Source organism: Moschus berezovskii, chromosome 21 (assembly GCF_049115385.1).
Source record: "Moschus berezovskii isolate FMDL1 chromosome 21, NW_MosBer_1.0, whole genome shotgun sequence".
NCBI lineage: Eukaryota > Metazoa > Chordata > Mammalia > Artiodactyla > Moschidae > Moschus > Moschus berezovskii.
Window position 1 is genome coordinate 5,567,987 of NC_142480.1, and position 17,024 is coordinate 5,585,010.

The 17,024-nt window shown below is 52.7% G+C and overlaps 1 protein-coding gene across 1 annotated transcript in view; it reads right to left on the bottom strand.

Moving 5' to 3' along the window:
* Positions 1-17,024, bottom strand: part of CYP46A1 (cytochrome P450 family 46 subfamily A member 1) — a 28,131-nt gene continuing 11,107 nt past the window's right edge. The window contains exons 6-15 of the mRNA XM_055417640.2: positions 12,891-13,029; positions 12,067-12,177; positions 9,500-9,650; positions 9,312-9,374; positions 8,031-8,103; positions 4,443-4,527; positions 3,688-3,798; positions 1,215-1,303; positions 491-557; positions 1-325 (exon numbers count right to left, since the gene is read on the bottom strand). Coding sequence (XP_055273615.1) covers positions 155-325; positions 491-557; positions 1,215-1,303; positions 3,688-3,798; positions 4,443-4,527; positions 8,031-8,103; positions 9,312-9,374; positions 9,500-9,650; positions 12,067-12,177; positions 12,891-13,029 — 1,060 coding nt within the window. The 3' untranslated portion in view covers positions 1-154. The remainder of the gene's footprint in view (positions 326-490; positions 558-1,214; positions 1,304-3,687; positions 3,799-4,442; positions 4,528-8,030; positions 8,104-9,311; positions 9,375-9,499; positions 9,651-12,066; positions 12,178-12,890; positions 13,030-17,024) is intronic.

Genomic DNA, 17,024 nt, shown 5'->3' on the forward strand with positions numbered 1-17,024 from the left:
GGTTAGCGGGGATGGGGAGCTCGGAGAAGGTGAAGCAGGCAGTGGAGGGTCGAGGGCCCGCTGGGAGCCAGCGCGGAGGGTGCTCCTGGGGGTGCGGGCGGGGGAGCAGGGTGCCCAGGGCCCTGGCCGAGGAGTGTGGTCCCGCCCGGGCCCCTCAGCAGGGCGGGGGCGGGGGCGCCGGCTGCCAGCCCCGGGGCTGCAGCGTGCACAGCACAGGGTCCAGCGGCTTGAGCGTGGCCTGCTCCTGCAGCCCGAATCGCTGCCCGGGCACCAGCCGGAACTCCAGCCTCTGCAGCAGCTTGGCCATGACCACCTTCACCTCCATCTGCGCGCGCAGGGGGCGGGGAGGGTGAGTCAGCGGCGGGCACGGCTGCCTGGTTCCCCAGCCCCCAGCCCGGGACCGGGAGCAGCGGGGGCTCTGAAGCGCTTCCCGGACCAGACGCCGCCCCGCGGTCGCCTCTGGGCCGAAACCCCGCGGCTGGCCTCCTACCTGAGCAAACTGCTGCCCGATGCAGGAGCGGGGTCCCAGGGAGAAGGGGAAGTAGGTGAACTTGGGCCTGCGAACGGGACGGAGGCGTCAGTCGAGACGAGGCCGCCCGCGAGGACGGCTTTGGGCCGGGGCTGCTTTTGCCCACGCTAAAGACATCCCGGCTGACTGCCGAGCTCTGGGTCAGCATTTTCTCATTTCATCCTCCACTGAGGCTTCCAGAAGGAGCTGTGACTGGTCCCGTTTCACAGATGGAGGAATTGAGGCTCAGAGAGGCAAAGCCACTCCCCCAAGGTCCTACGCCACGGGTCCTCTTACTCAGCCGGTCACATCTCGGGCTCCAGGTAGTCTGGGTCTGAACTCAGACCCCATCAGGGCTGTGGTACTGAAAAGCCGTCACTCCAGAGGGAGCTGTCGGTATTCCCATTTCTCAGATAGGATCATCCGGGCTGGGGAAGGCTGGCCACTTGCCCAAGTCACAGGGCTTTCCAGAATAAGGGACTGGTTAAAGCACACTCTTTAAAACCAGTCTGATTCCTAGCTGGCTGTGCCTCCTTGGGCAAGTTAACCTAACCTCTCTGAGCTGTGATTCCTCCCTCTAAATGGGGGCAGGGTGGGGTTCCCAGTTCCCTCACAGTGATCAGTGGTCACGGCACTCAGACCAGAGGCCACTGGGGCCGTCCTCCCACCAAGCCTCCACTTGCTGACGGCTTGAAGACAGACTTACTTGGGTGCTTTGGGGCCGAAGCGATCCGGGTTGAAAGTCAGAGGGTCCTCAAAGTATGTGTCCATCCGCCCCATGACGTAGGTGCTGAACTGCCGGGCAGAGGATCCGCTTGTCTCTGGGTCCAAGGATAGGTCCCCTAACACTTCCCCCACCTGCTGCAGTCACCCAGTGGGGAGACTCGGAGCAGAGTACCCCCGCCTCGACTCCCCACCACCCCGCCCACCTTCCCACCCACCCATCTGGACCAGGGTGGGATTCCACTGGCCCCTGAAAAGTGTCTAAGAGGAAGAAAGAGGGCAGCCAATGTGTCACCCACCAGCTGGGCACACTACATCATCCCATGCTTGGCTTTACCCTGTGGGGGGAGTCACAATTATCCCTATTTTACAGATGAGGAAACTGAGGCTCAGAGGTTCATGACATGCCTGAAGTCACCTGGCAAGTAAGTGGCCAAAATGAGATGCAAGCTCAGGTCTGCGGCAAGGCCATCCTTCTGAGAGCTGTTATTATTCAGATTTATCTTCAACACAAGCCTTGCTTCAATGGAGTCGGGGTAGGGATGCCACCGACCCCCAGCAGTCTATCACCTACACACCTGGTGCCTCCTAACTGGGGCTGATGCTCTGTGCCCCAGCCCCGGGCCCTGGGTGCTGGCCCCCGCACGAAGTGTCTCTCCAAGTCTTCGCTGCTCCTTCTCTGTGTGGGGTCCAGGGCTGCCAGGGTTGGAGTGGGAGCGTAAAACGGGGAGGGGTCTGGGGGGCAGCAAAAGTTGCCTATTACATGCCAGGGAGTTTTGCCAGACAGAGGATGTACATTATGCTGACTCTGGTACCAGCATCCCCATCTTGCCTGGATGGTACTGAGGCTGGGAAGTTCAGGGTCTTGCCTGAGATGACTCAGCCAGCAGGGAGCAGGGTGGGGTTGGAGCCTGGGTCTGCCCACTCAGGGTCACGGGGTTTAGGTTGGTCACGGGGGTTGAGAGTCAGCCCCGGGTCCTTGCCCTGCCAGATGTAAGGGCATTCTGAAGAGACGGTCATTGCAGTAGTTGGCAGTTTTTTAAAAAGCGCAGATAAACAGGATAAAGAAGCAGGCAGGGATGGAGCTTTGGTGTGTGCAGGGGAGACCACGGCCGAGCCCTGGGGCAGGGGGAGCCGCTCAATAGGTGGGCCACATCATTCTTCTTTGTGAAAAGAAAACTGGGTCCTATTTGGGCTGAACCATGTGCCCCTAAAATTCATATGCTGAAGTTAATTTCAGAATGTGACTGTATTTAGAGACAGGCTCTTTAAAGAGGTAAGTAAGTGAAAATGAGGTCATTGGGGCCCTTAATCCAATATGGTGCTTCCCAGGTAAAGAACCCGCCTGCCAATGCAGGAGACCTAAGAGACCCGGATTCGATCCTTGGGTCAGGAAGATCCCCTGGAGAAGGAAATGGCAACCTACTCCAGTGTTCTTGCCTGGACAATCCCATGGATAGAGGGGTCTGGCGGGCTATGGTCCATGGGGTCAGAAAGGGTCAGAGACAACTGAAACGACTCAGCAACAGCACAGAGCAATCCAGAATGACTGATGTCCTGTTACAGGGCAGTGAGAATGGACCGCCTACAGCCACACGAGGAAATCTACACAACCTTAACAGACATTGTGCTGAGTCCGAAAGCAAGTCCTAGAGCATATACTGTGTGGGGACACACACACACACACACACACTCACACACACACACACACACACACACACACTCACACACACACACACACACACACTCACACACACACTCTCTCACACAACACACTCACATACACACACTCACACACACACACACACACACACACTCTCTCACACAACACACTCACACACACACACACACAGAGCCTCACACACACACACACCCTCACACACACACACACACACACGAAGGTGAGCAGGTGGCAAGCAAAGAATTCGGGAGAGTGGCAGCTTCTGGGGGGAACCAGGAGAGCCGTGCACACGCAGCTGGTTAAGTTCTGGTCTCTGGGGGAGGGGTAGTGAGTTTACGGACTTGATGAGTGCATGAATGGAGCCTGAGTGAATGAATGAGGAACCAGCCAGAGAAACAAACTGAAAGGCGACCAGGGGAGGAAAGTCAGCCTTAGTGGGAGGAGGGGCTGTGGACAGAAGAGGAACTGGGGCAAATTTGGGCCAGCTCAGAAACTGGGCACATCCCCGTATCTGCCCCTTGCTAGCTGTGTGACCTCAGGAAAGTAACCTAACCTCTCTGAGCCTCAGCAGCCTCAGCTGTAAATGAGGCCTCTCTGTTTTAAAAGCATCCACTGTAATCTCATGCTGGACAGTGTGGTGGGGAAAGAAAGCACATCACAGGGTTATGCTTAGACTCAAGTGAGAAGGCACAGCGTGGCCAAGGAGGAGCCCCTGACCTCAGAGGACAGCCCCGAGCTGGCCGCTCGGGGGTGGGCAGGCAGGGCCCCCACGCACCAGGAGTGGCGTGTTGCCGGGGACTCGGACCCCGTCAATCAAGGTCTCCTCCTCCAGCAGACGGAAGGTGCCCCACGCGGGCGGGTACAGCCTCAGCGACTCTTTGAGGACCTGCAGACACCGCATGGGCAGATAACGAGAGACAGACGTCAGGAAACCCCATGGAAAGTGCCAGAAGCTTGCCCCAGACCCTCCTCTGCTCCCAGTCATGGCGCCGCGTGTGCGCCCACGGCCAGACTGGGTCCCCAGCCCCCATAAGGTTAGCCTCATCTCCATGTCCAACCCCTTATGGGACAGAAAGGGAAACAGACCCGGGGAGGGAGCTGAGCAAAGCCACCGCACCAGGAGCCAGGACTCCCCCTAAACTGGGGCCCCCACCATTCCGAGGACCCAGGGCGGCTGGAGGAAGGCCCCTCTCTGTGCAGTGTCGGGGACTGGATGGGACTGCCAGCGGAGACTGGCCCCCTGGTGGAAAGTCTAAGACTTTTGGAACCCAGGCTCCTTGGGAAACCCAAACACAGCACCTTTGACTAATGGGCTGACTTCCATATTGGGATCACCTGGGAAGCCTTAGCCACGCCCCCAGCAGCTTAATATCCTTGGTCTGGAGCAGTCTGGACACCGGGAGGGTCTTTAATCTCCTAGGGGAAATTCTCAGGTGCCAGGACACTGGAGAACCCCTGTCCTAAGGGTCCCGGGGGCAGCAGGCCTGGCCAGCCAATCGCCCACTTCTGCCCAGGAGCTTCCCCCCACACCTGAGACAGGTACTGCAGTCTCCCCAGGTCCTCGCAGTCAAGATGCCTCTTGGACCCAATGACCTCGTCCACCTCGGCCTGCAGCCTGTCGGTCAGACAAAGACAAGTTCGTCTCCAAGGGGAGAGGTCCCCACTTGAGTGTTAAGAGGGGCATGGCAGGAGGCGTGATGAGAGAGGCCTGGGGCCCCGCTCCGCTGCACACACTGTACCCCGGGCCCTGTTCTTGGAGGAACCGCCACATCCAAACCCAGATGCACAAGCAGTTGGGAACCACGTTTCCGGCCCTCAAAACATTCACCTGTCGTTGCGTGCTGCTTGGAATCGGCTGCAGGTGGTAAACCACCTCAGAACAGGGTCTTTGCACAAAGATGCCTATTGCATAAATGGAGATTAAATTCCGTATCTTTGTTTGGGAGACTTAATATTATATTGACGCCCATTCTCTGAGGATTATAGATTCTTTATAATGAGAATTATTTTCAGAATCCCATTCTCTCAAATATATAAACTTGATACCATCCTTATGAAATGCAAGCTGAATTTTCTTTACACTTTGAATCAACAAAAAATGCACAAAGAGGCCATTTCAGCTAGGCTCAAGGCAGCTGGAGACCTCAGAGTGAGTGACACGGGCACCAGCCTTAGGGTGCACACTGTAGAGCCCGCTCTACAGAGGGAAGGCAGTCAGAAGGAGAAAAACCACTGCCATATATCAGCGCAGACACGTGGACTCTAGAAAGATGGTGCTGACGAGACGATTTGCAGGGCAGCAATGGAGATGCGGACACAGAGACCAGACCTGTGGACGTAATGAGGGAAGGAGAGGGCGGGACAGAGAGAGCAGCGTTGAAACATGCACGGCATCGCAGGTGAAACACACAGCCAGCGGGGATTTGCTGTAAGAGGCAGGGAGCTCAAACCCAGGGCTCTGCGACTACCTAGAGGGTGGGATGAGGTGGCAGGTGGGAGAGAGGCTCAGGAAGGAGGGGACATGTGTACACCTCGGACTGATTCGTGTTGATGTGTGGCAGAAACCCACACGATATTGTGAAGCAATCATCCTCCAATTAAAAATAAGTAAGTTTTCAACAATACTATGGAGCAGTGAAAGTGGGCCTGGACCACTTCCTACCCACGCAGGGGGCAGAGAATAACAGGGCCCTGAGGATGAGGAGAAGCCGGAACCCTTGTGCGCTACGGATGAGAGTGTAAAATCACGCAGCTGCTTGGAAAATAGTGTGGAGGCTGCTCAAAAAACTAAACACAGAATTACCATGTGATGGTGATCCCACCTCTTGGTGCTTAATACCCAGAACAACTTAAAGCCGGGTCTCAAATAGATACTTGCACACTGACGTTTGTAGCAACACTATTCACAATAGCCCAAAGCGGGAAGCAACCCAAGTGTCCACTGATGGATGAACGGACAGACCAGAGGTGGTCCATCCAGACAATGGAGCATCGCTCAGACTTCAAAGGGAAGGGCATTCCGCCGCATGCTGCCACGTGGCTGAACCTTGAGGATGCTATGCTGAGAGAAAGAAGCCAAGCGAAAAGGACAAATACTGTATGACTCCACTTGTGTGGGGTACCTGGAGGAGTCAGATTTACAGAGACAGGAAAGGGAATGGTGGTGGCCAGGGGCTGGAGGGAGGGAGGCAGGGAGTGGGGAGTTAGTCCTTAATGGGGACGGTTTCTGTTTGGGATGCTTGAACATTCTGGGGATGGATGGTGGGGATGGCTGCCTGACTGTGAATGTACTTAATGCCATTGGACTACACACTTGAAAATAGTTTAAATGGTAAACTTTATTATGTGATATAATATATATGATACATACACACACACACATAGCCACAATATTTAACAAAGAATGAGAGGGGAGGGGGGTTTGGGGGAGAATGGATACACGTACATGTATGACTGAGTACCTTCACTGTTCACCTGAAACTCCCACATTGTTAATCAGCTATACCCCAATACAAAATTAAAAAGTTTAAGAAAAAAAGAATGAATGGACTTGGGAAGAGGTTGCAGAAATGTGGGGCAATGTTGTGACAATACACATGGTGAGATTCAGAAATTAACCATGAACTGTCACTGGGCAGATGGGGGCAGCACAAGCAGATTTACTGTTGCTGATGTTCTGCCCATGCCACACAGCATGTGGGATCTTAGTTCCCCAACCAGGGATCGACCCCACACCCACTGTTCTGGAGTGTGGAGTCTTAACCACTGTTCTGCTAGGGAAGTCCCTGGATTTGTTGTAATAATTAATTACCCTTTTCTGTTTTTACCAAATTTTTAATAAATACTATTATGTATTTTTATTTATTGTTTTTATAACTATATTTTTATTATATATTTTTAAACACCATTAAGCTACAGTTGACCCTTGCACAACACAGGAGTTGGAGCACCGACCCTCCGCATAGTCAAAAACCTGAGTATAAGTTTGGACAATTGGTCCTCCACGTCCCTGGTTCCACATCTCTGGACTCAACCCACTGGGGACCGTGTGGTGCTGGAGCCAGTACTTAGTGGAAGAAATCCATGTGTAAGGGGGCCCCACAGTTCAAACCCTGTTGTTTGAACTGGGATTCAAACAGGGATTTTTCAGACCAGAATACTGGAATGGGTTGGCATTTCCTTTTCCAGGGGCTCTTCCCTACCCAGGGATGGAACCATATTTCTTGCATCTCCTTCATTGGCAGGTGGATTCTTTACCACTAACGCCACCTGGGAAAGCCCTATGTGTTATCTTATACTCCCAGGCAATCGTTCAGTCTGCCCTTTCTGCTGGGCATGACACGCATTGCCCTAACAGGCCCTTCCACTCGTCCCCAGAGCTCCCAGCCCTCAGCCTGTCCTTGGCGTTTGGCTCAGCCCATCTGGGCCCCAGTCCTTGAGGGACCCTGTCTGTATTTAAGGAAACCAGCGGCCCCACTCAAATGCCACCTCCCCAGGGAGGCCCGCCTTTGTCTCGCCAGCGGAAGACAAGTGCTCCCTCAGCACTTGGCTTGGAATTCGGTTCAGTCCTCAGTGCCAGCCCCTGGCCAGGCCCTGCACACATCTCAGGAGGGAAACAGCCAAGGCCCTGCCCTCTTGGAGCTTCCGGTTTCACGACTGAAATAGACTCAAAGCAGACGGTCCCAGGAGAAGGTGCATGTGTGAGCTGGGGGCAGGCTAGGTCGGGAAACAGAGTGGCTGCTTTTGGGGTCAGAAAGGTTTTAGGAGGGGGAAGGGGGTGGGGGGAAGGGGAAAGTAGGCAGGGGGGAGTAGGAGGAGGGAGGAAGGAGAAAGGGAGGAGGAAGAAGTGGGAGGGGAGGAGAGGTAGGGGGAGGGAAGGAGACGTAGGGGGAGGGGAAGGAGGGGAGGGGGGTTCTCCAGGAGAAAAGCAGGAGGAGGTGCTTCTAGAAGTAGGAACAGTATGTGCAAAGACCCTGGGGTGATGGGGAGCAGGGCTCACTGAACGGGGCCGGGGGGCTCAGCCGTGGGAGGTCGGAGCAGGCGGCCCTCTAGAAACCAGAGGTCAGACAGCCCCCTTCACCAACCTCAAGGGGACCCCCCCACCTCCCCTCTCCATACCTCGCCAAGATCTCGGGCTGGCGCGACAGCTCCATCACCGTGAACGCCAGGTGATTGGCAGAAGTCTCATGACCTGCAGGGAAGGAGGAGAGTGGCAGCCCCATGTGGCCTACAGGGCTGCGGCTGGCCCAGCCCACCAGGCCTCTGAGACCCCGAGCCCCTAGAGGCAGTTCAAGGCTTCACTGCTCCCCCCTTGGCTGAGCCAGACCTACAGATACGAAGGAGACAGCTGTCCACCTCGGCACCTGGTGCCACCCAGTGAAGTCAAAGGACCGGCCTTTGCCCCCATGCATGCAGGTATCACACCCTGGAAGACCATTCCTCCAACCCTCCTTAGGCCTCACCTGGCCTAGAGGGATATTTGGCCCCATTGTGCAGAAGAGCAAGCTGAGGCTGAGAGGAATATGTCTCTCTTGGGTCACACAGCAGGAGGGGCAGAGCTGGGACTCAAGTAAAGCAAGGCTTTTGGGGCCAAGACTCATGACCTGCCTAAGCTGTGGGCACCAGCTCCTGAGGTCTGGAGAGGGTACATCTCCTGTCTGGGCACCATGGAGCACTTCTAACTGGGACCTGATGAGTCTGGGCAATCCCTGAGGGCTTCTCTGAGGAAGAGACGCCTGCGGGATCACTGAAGGGTGAGGAGGAGTTTTCCAGGTGAAGGACAATACTCAAGAAGTATTTGACGAGAAAACAAATCAACAAGCTTAGCGTGTCTTCTGGTGCTAATCTACCGAAGGCCTCACCACAAATTCTGAGTAAGGCAGAGCCTTACATTCACGTGGCCAAGCTGTCCTGAGCCCCCAAAGGGAGCTTCACGAAACTTAACAATTGCCAGTTCCTTAACCAGGTGGGTTAAGGAGTTAACCAGGTGGCTGATGCAAGCAGCTGACTCATTGGGAAAGCCCCTGATGCTGGGAAAGATTGAGGGCAGAAGAAGGGGGCGACAGAGGATGAGATGGGTGGATGGCATCACCGACTTGATGGACATGAACTTGGGCAAACTCCAAGAGAAGATGAGGGAGGCCTGGCGGGCCACAGTCCATGGGTTCGCAAAGAGCTGGACACAACTTAGTGACTGAACAGCAGCAACAACCAGGTGGGGGCCACCAGGAGAGCCTCCTGGGCCTCCCCAAGCCGCGAGAGAGCGAGTCTGCTCCCCTCACCCCAGCCACCCCAGAGCGGAGCTCTGCTCAGCCTAAGACCACCTCCGAGTCAGGCGGTCCACGGTCCCCAGCGTTCCTGCAAAGCTCGTAACCCTTGGTGGCCGCTGAAGCTACAGACCAGCGATGAAGAAGGTGACGAAGTTGTCCAGCAGGATCTCGTCGTCCTGGGCCCCCTCTTCAGCTGAAAGACAAGGCGCGTCTCAGGGCCCCGGGAGCCCGGTCCCCTGTCCCCTGTGATGGGTCACCCTGGCGGGGGAGGGCTACCCCCGCCGCGCCCCACTCCCGGGGCCCACATAGCCCCGGCACCTTTGAGGATCTGCGTGAGGATGTCAGCTGGCACGTCCTCCCCCCTCTGCAGGGCCTCGCGGCGACGCTGGACCCACTCCTTGCCGACCTGGCGCAGGAAGCGGACGCTCTCCCGGGTCTCCCGAAGCTGCTTCCACTTCCCCGGCATAAACTGCAGGAGAGTTCCCACTCCGTGTCAGTGTGCCCCACCCCCCACTCCCCTGGCCCCCCAGCTCCAAAACGACTTCAGGCTAGGAAGTCAGAAGAACCTAGGAACATTCTAGAAAAGATCAAGTAGCCAGGAGATTTCATCAAGACGGTGGGCTAAGCCCAAGCACTGGCTTCCCCTTCCTGCTCTGAAACCCTAGAAATGTTGGGAAAGATGCCTTAAAATATCCACTGACCACTGGGGACACAGACATAGAACACAGACTTATGGACAGATGGGGAGTTGGCGTGGGGTGGGGGGCGGCGGTGGTGCTGGAGGGGATGTATGGAGAGAGTAACCTGGAAACATACACTGTCATATGTAAAATAGATAGCCAATGGGAATTTGCTGTATGACCCAGGGAACTCAAAGCAGGGATCTGAAACAATCTCCAGGGGTGGGAAGGGTGGGAGGGAGTTTCAAAAGGGAGGAGACGTGTATACCTATGGCTGATTCATGTTGATGTTTGGCAGAAACCTACACAATACTGTAAAGCAATTGTCCTTTAATTAAAAATAAATTAATTATTTTTTTAAAAATCCACGGAGCACTGGAAAATAGGAAAGGATTCCTGGGGGAAACTTCCCTGGTGATCCAGTGATTAAGACTCCATGCTTCTCAATGTATGGCAAAACCAACCAATATAATATTGTAAGATAAAAAAAAAACAACACAATCCGAAATAATGCATGAGTCACAGAGGTAATCTAAATGGAAATTATGAAACATTTTGAACTGAAGAAAAATAAAAATAAAACCTTTGAAAATTTGAAAAAAAAAAGACTCCATGCTTCTTCCACTGCAGGGGGTGTGGGCACAATCTCTGGTCAGGAAACTATTAACAAGATCCCATATGTCGTGGGTGGTACAGCCAAAAATAAATTATATATATTATATATATATATATATTTTAAAGATTCCTGAAGGATGGATACAACTAGGATTGCAGTGAAGGCAGACAGAGGACAGAAGCCAGAGGGAAGCGGAGTGGAATTAATTGCTGAACAGATGCAGTGGCATCAGGGGATTCTAAGCACAGAGTCTGAAGTCCCAGGGAACTGGAGGGCATCTGTCTGGGAATCAGCTAAAGTACTGCAGCTGAGTGCGACCCTATGGGGTCTTCCCAGAGCAGAACCCAACCCCTCCTGCCCCCTGCCATCCTCCGCCTGCCTCTTGTCTCAGGTCTTCCCCAAGTCCCAAAGGGTACATTTAATCAGAGAAGTGAGAAAATGCAGAAAGAAAAGAAAACAGCCAAGGAAGACAAAATAAAAATAGCTTAGCCATTAAATAAAGTCAAGGACATTTAGTTCTTCCTCAAGGGCTACAGATAATATTCCGAGACATATCTTTTGAGTTGTTTTGCAGATACTTCCTCCGGTGGAGGAAGTTAACAGTATGCCGCCCATAAGCACGTAGACCCCAGACCAGACAGAACCAGAAGTTTGATAATGTTGCTTCCTGATTACCTCACCACCAGCCAATCAGAAGAATATCCACAAAAGGATCTCACACCCCACAACTCCTCTCCCTCACTCTGTCTTTTAAAATCTTTCCCTGAAAGCCTTAGGGGAGCTCAGGCTTTTCAGGCACTAGTTGCCTAAAAAGTGCACTAGCTGCTCTCCTTGCTTTGGGCCCTGCAATAAACACTGCACTTCCTTTTACCACAACCCAGCAATGGCAAGCCACCCCAGTCCTCTCGCCTACAAAATCCCATGGATGGAGGAGCCTGGTGGGCTGCAGTCCGTGGGGTCGCTAAGTGTCGGACACGACTGAGCGACTTCACTTTCACTTTTCACTTTCACACATTGGAGAGGGAAATGGCAACCCACTCCAGTGTTCTTGCCTGGAGAATCCCAGGGATGGGGGAGCCTGGTGGGCTTCCGTCTATGGGGTCACAGAGTCAGACACGACTAAAGTGACGCAGCAGCAGCAGCAGCATCAATAAGATGGGCTTTACTGTGTGCAGGCAAGCAGGCTCAAGTTTGGTTCAGTAACAGTACCACCTTTCCCCCTTCCTCTTCCTTCATGCCTGGAACAAGGAGGTGATAGCTGGGGCTGCAGCAGCCGTCTTATTACAATGAGGTGGTATGCTAAAGACACTGGAGCAGAAAGACAGAAAAATCCAGGAACATCTGACATTGTGGCGTCATCATTGCCATCCTGGGTTACCTGCTTCAGGATCTTTTCACATAAGAGAAAGATTTACTCCTAATTTTCTTAAACCATTTTGATTTTCTGCCTCTACTTTAGGGGATGTATGCCAGTACTGACTGATTTGGAAGTCACTTCAGACATATCAGAACTCAAAACCCATTCTGGAAAAAAAAAATCACTGGAGGAGTTGCTCCAGCAAATGAGGACAAACCATGATGCCTGGTACCTTCGCCAGAGTGTTCCGGGATGCGCTGATGCCCTCCAGGATCAGTTTCACTTTCCGAGACAGAGGCTTCTGGGCACCCAGCAGCATGCTGGTCTCCATCCCAAAAGCTGCCTGGGGGAGACAAAAGGGTGAGGTCACACGTGGGGGATGGGAGGACTGAAGACCCAGGACAGGCATTGCGTGCACTGTGTCATCAGCTCCTTACAACAACCAACCTATGACAATCCCGACACTGTGGGATGTGATAGGATTAGGTGACACATAATAGCCACTCAGCGAACCTAGGCTTCTTTCCTTGACAGGATGCGTTTCCCCTGAAATGCAGCCTTCCTTGGATGTTTATTCTAAGTCCAGCCCCCAGTGGGTTTTTGAATGGTGATAATGCCTCACTCACCATGCCTGCACTCCATGTTTCACCCGGGTTTGAAGTTATCTGGGCCCCTCCTGAGATGGTGGGGGTGGGGGTAGTGGGGGTGAAAAGCCAAGCCACACTGCATGGCCGGAGGAGGGACTAGGGGAGGAGGGTTGCCACGGGGGAGCTGGGCTTGGGCTGAGAGCCAGGCAGACTTGAGATCCAGCCCTGGTCCTGCCACTGACCAGCCAAGAGCCAGTCCATTTCTAGAGAAAGAGTTAGTAGCTCCAGTCTCACAACAGGTTGTTTCAAATGTTCAAGGAAATAAAGGAGATGACCCTCCCAGCCCAGGGAAGGGGTGGCTGATACGTGGAGGAGCAGGAGGGAGGGGAGGGAAGCAAGAAAGGGAAAAGGGAGGGAAGAAGAGCCCATTGCCGGTGTGGCCTGCCCCCGCCTTCCATCCTCCCATCACCTTGGCCAGGATGTCCATGGTGGCACAGGTCAGCATGTCCTGCATGGACACGGGGGTCTGACCATCCGCTTGGGCTTCCAGGACCTCCACCAGCTGTTCGGCTTTCTCATTGAACGTTCCCATCAAGCCAACCAAGGAGCTGGGGAAACAGCACAGGCATCAGCAGCCAGACCTGCAGACATCGTTTGTCCCCTCTTCGGGGGGAGACAGTGTGCAGAGTGGTGATGGGGGCCTCCCCCAGCCTTTCTTGTCTCTCCACGAGGCCCAGCTCACAGGTTGGGGTTGCAATAATCAAACTAAGCCTTTAGGTTCCCAATCCCCTTCCATTCAAGATGGCTTCTGTCCCTTTATGCTTCTTTTAATGATTCCACATGTATCCTTTCTGCCACTGGGCCCTTCAACTCTGACTCCAGGGAGACGTGGCAATGTAGAAATTCCAGAGGACACTGGGGAGGGAGGGAAGAAAGGCCTCTGGGGCCTCCGAGAATCCAGGAGGTTTCCCCTCTGACCTCTTTGCTCACACTGCCCACTCTCCTTACCTGCCCTACCCAGGCCACCATCTGCAGCCTTTAATCATCACATTTCACTATCTGTCCTTGAGCAATCAAGGTGCCCAACAGAAATGAGTCTTCAGATCCGGAACTCTCAACCCACAGGATAGCTACCTGACTTGTCTGCCTGGCGAACAGTTTAGAAAGAGGTACTCCAAACTCACAAAAGTGGTACCCCTGAGGGATTGGAAGGAGGGAAGATTGCTCCTTTGTACATAACGTATTTCTGAATTTTTACAAAGAGAAAGTGCTGCTTTTGAAATTAAAAGTAATTTTTAATGTTGGCAGTCTGGGTAGAGGGCATAAGAATATTTTCTCTCCTATTCTTGTTCTTGAAACTTATCTAGAAATTTGAAATTATTTCCAAATAAGAGGTTTTTAAAACCAATAAAAAGAGAAAATTGTGGAAGAGAGAGGAAAAAAAAGAGTGACTTTTTTAGTTAGGAAAGACTATGAGTTCCTCATTTCCAATCAGCCGGCTCTACTCTGTTCTCCAGCTCTAGCACAGGTCCTGGCATCCTTGAGGTCACTACTGCCCCCGTCTCATGACAACTGCGTATCTTATTCTCTGTGGTCCAGGACTTTACTGAAAGCACGACTCCGATCTCAACCTTGCCCACCTAAAATGCTCTGGGGCACCCTGTGTCTTTCAGGAGGGAGGGGAGAGCCCTCACCCGGGGCCCAGGAGGCTGTCTGCGCTTGTTCACTCCCACCTGAGGCATTGCTTTCCTGTCACAACGTCCTTTCATGTCCTCCGAAGCTCGGTGCTCTTTCCTGTCTCAGGGCCTTTGCACATGCTGGCCCCTCTGCCTGAGCTCTCTCCCCTCCCATCCTGAACCCCGCACTCCACTAGCACCTCAACATCTGCCTCCTCTCCAGATGGACACCCAAACACCACATCCTCAGGAAAATGTCTCTAAACCTGGGTGTTGTTTGGTCACTCAATCATGTCCAACTCCTTGTGATCCCATGGGCTGTAGCCCACCAGGCTCCTCTGTCCATAGGATTTCCCAGGCAAGAATACTGGAGTGGGTTGCCATTCCCTTTTCCAGGGAATCTTCTCCACCCAGGGATCGAACCCAGGTCTCCTTCACTGCAGGTGGATTCTTTCCTGACTGAGCCACCAGGGAAGCCCTCAGTATATGCCCCCCAAAGTACTCTTGATTTTTTTTCTCACAACACTTAGGTGGTTTGCAAGTATATATTAATTTGCAAGATTCCTTGTAGTTGTCTTTTCTTTAAAAAAAAAAGTCACATTCTAATTGACTACTTGGGTCCCCTGGGTCGGTTGTCACACCAGTACTGAATCCCTTACAGCTACTGCACGTACAAAATATCAGACTGGAACATTAGCTGCACAGTAAAGCCCCAACCCCTCGTTTATGATGGAATGACTGGGACCAAGGCCTTTCAGCAAAATTAATACCTGGAAAAGCAGAAACTGGCAGTTTACTCTCACAATTTTATTAAAGGTGTAGAATGATATTCTCTGTGTACAGTGGTTGGAGATGAAACCCACCAGTGGTTCCTGCCTTTTCACCCCCAGTAGTGAATTCAGATTCACCAAGGGTCACTGACACTTGCATAAACAGAGGAACCACCCAACTTTTCTTTCATACAACTCTATGAATCTTGTGTTTCTAATAAAATGTAACTTAGACAGCTACCTTATTGTGAAAACAGAAAATAAAAATAGTGGTGATGGTTGCACCACAACATGAATACACTTCACACCACTGAACTGCACACCTAAACATGGACAGGATGGTGTACGCAACGTTACGTGCATCTCACCACAATTTTCAACACTTTAAATAAAAATCTCTGTGAAAGCACTGAATGAAACGCAAAGTGCAGTTCAAATGTGAGGTTCAGTGTGCTAGAGAGAGTCCACCGAGACAATGGTGTCATGAGCGCTGTGAGCGGTCATGTGACTGGAATCCATGCCCTCCGATGACCTCAAAGCTTCCTGAGGGCAGGGCTATGTCCCTTGACTGGCCTTCATAACCCTGGGGCTCAGCACAAGCATCTATTCAATAAATGCCTCCTCCTGGTCTATTCCTTTTATCATTCCTGGCAACTTTCCAGTAAAACCAACACCATTCCAGGCATTCATTCACTTTATAGACGTTCCTGGAGGGCTTGTGAAGGGCTGGGTGCCAGGCTGGGTGCAGGGGTCCAGCGACACTGTGCATCTTCTGCCTTTAAGGACCTGACACCTAGTGAGGGAAGCAGACTGAAAGAGAAGCGCTGCAGCGGATGTGATCGGAGCCATGACGGAGACATGACCTCAGTCTTAGGAGGTCAGGAAACACTTCCCCAAAGCAGTGACATCTTAGCTGGGTATCAAAGGAGGCACAGGAATTCCCTGGGGTGACACAGGGGGCCAGGGGATGGCAGCAACAAAGGCAGAGTTGCCAGAGAGAACCCAGCAGTTCATAAAACTGGAGGAGAGAGGGTCCGAAGGTTGGCGGGGTCTCAGGAGCAGGCTGAGGCGGGTGAGGTCTGACCTTCATCTTTCAGATCATAGGGAGCCACTGGAGGCTTCAGGACAGGGGAGAGGCATGGTCAGATCTGAGTCAGCAGGGTCTCCCCAGGGTGGGGAGGTAGATGCACCGCAGGGAGGCAGGAGGCACAGAGGCCAGGGAGGAGGCTGGGATAAAACTCTAAGTGGGAAGGTTAATGCGGTCGTCACACAGATTACATACTAAATAGAAGCTCTTAAGCCAGGGAGCAGTTAACATCTCCAGCAAAGGGACAAATCAATACCAGCTTCCCGATACAACACCCTGAGGAGGACACAACGTCACTCCTGGGCCATTCCTGTCAAAAAGGCACAACCTGAGGGTTATGGAGCAAGAAGCAGCAGACGAAGTTGAAGGAAATCCTGCAAAATTGGCCAGTAATCTTAGGGTCAAGAAATTCAAAGGAAGACTAAGAACTGTTCTAGAACAAAGGAGGCTAAAGAGACATGGTAACTAAATACAACACATGAACCAGCACTAGATCCTAGACAAGGGAAAAACAGCTGTCATTACACAAACGACAAAATTTGAATATGGATTGTGGGTTATTCAATACTCTGTAACAGCCTATATGGGAAAAGAATCTAAAACAGAGTGAATCCGTGCGTATGGATAACTGATCCACTTTGCCGAACACCCGAAACTAACACAATGTCAATCAAATATATTCCAATATAAAATTTTAAAAAACAGAAAATTAAAGTAAAAAATGTTACCCTCAAATGAAACCAACAATAAATGAAGAAGTCCAGATGAGGAGAGATGAGATCTGAACTAGGGGAGCGGCTGGTGGGCAGGGACCCCCACACCTCTGGGCACTGAGGTCATTCAGCCCCTGATGCTCACAAACCTCATGGGGGCCTCTCTACTCCGGCCCCCCACCCCCACCCCCAGGCCTGCCTGTCTCTCTCTCTCTTTGATCAGTAATGCTGTGTCCTTCTTCTCTCCCTTCAGCCCAAGTGAGACCCCTTCCAATGAAGATGCACCTTTTCCAAGCCCACCCAGGCTGGGAGCCCAGCACCGCCTCTGAGCAACCAGCCATGACACTGCTGGGACCC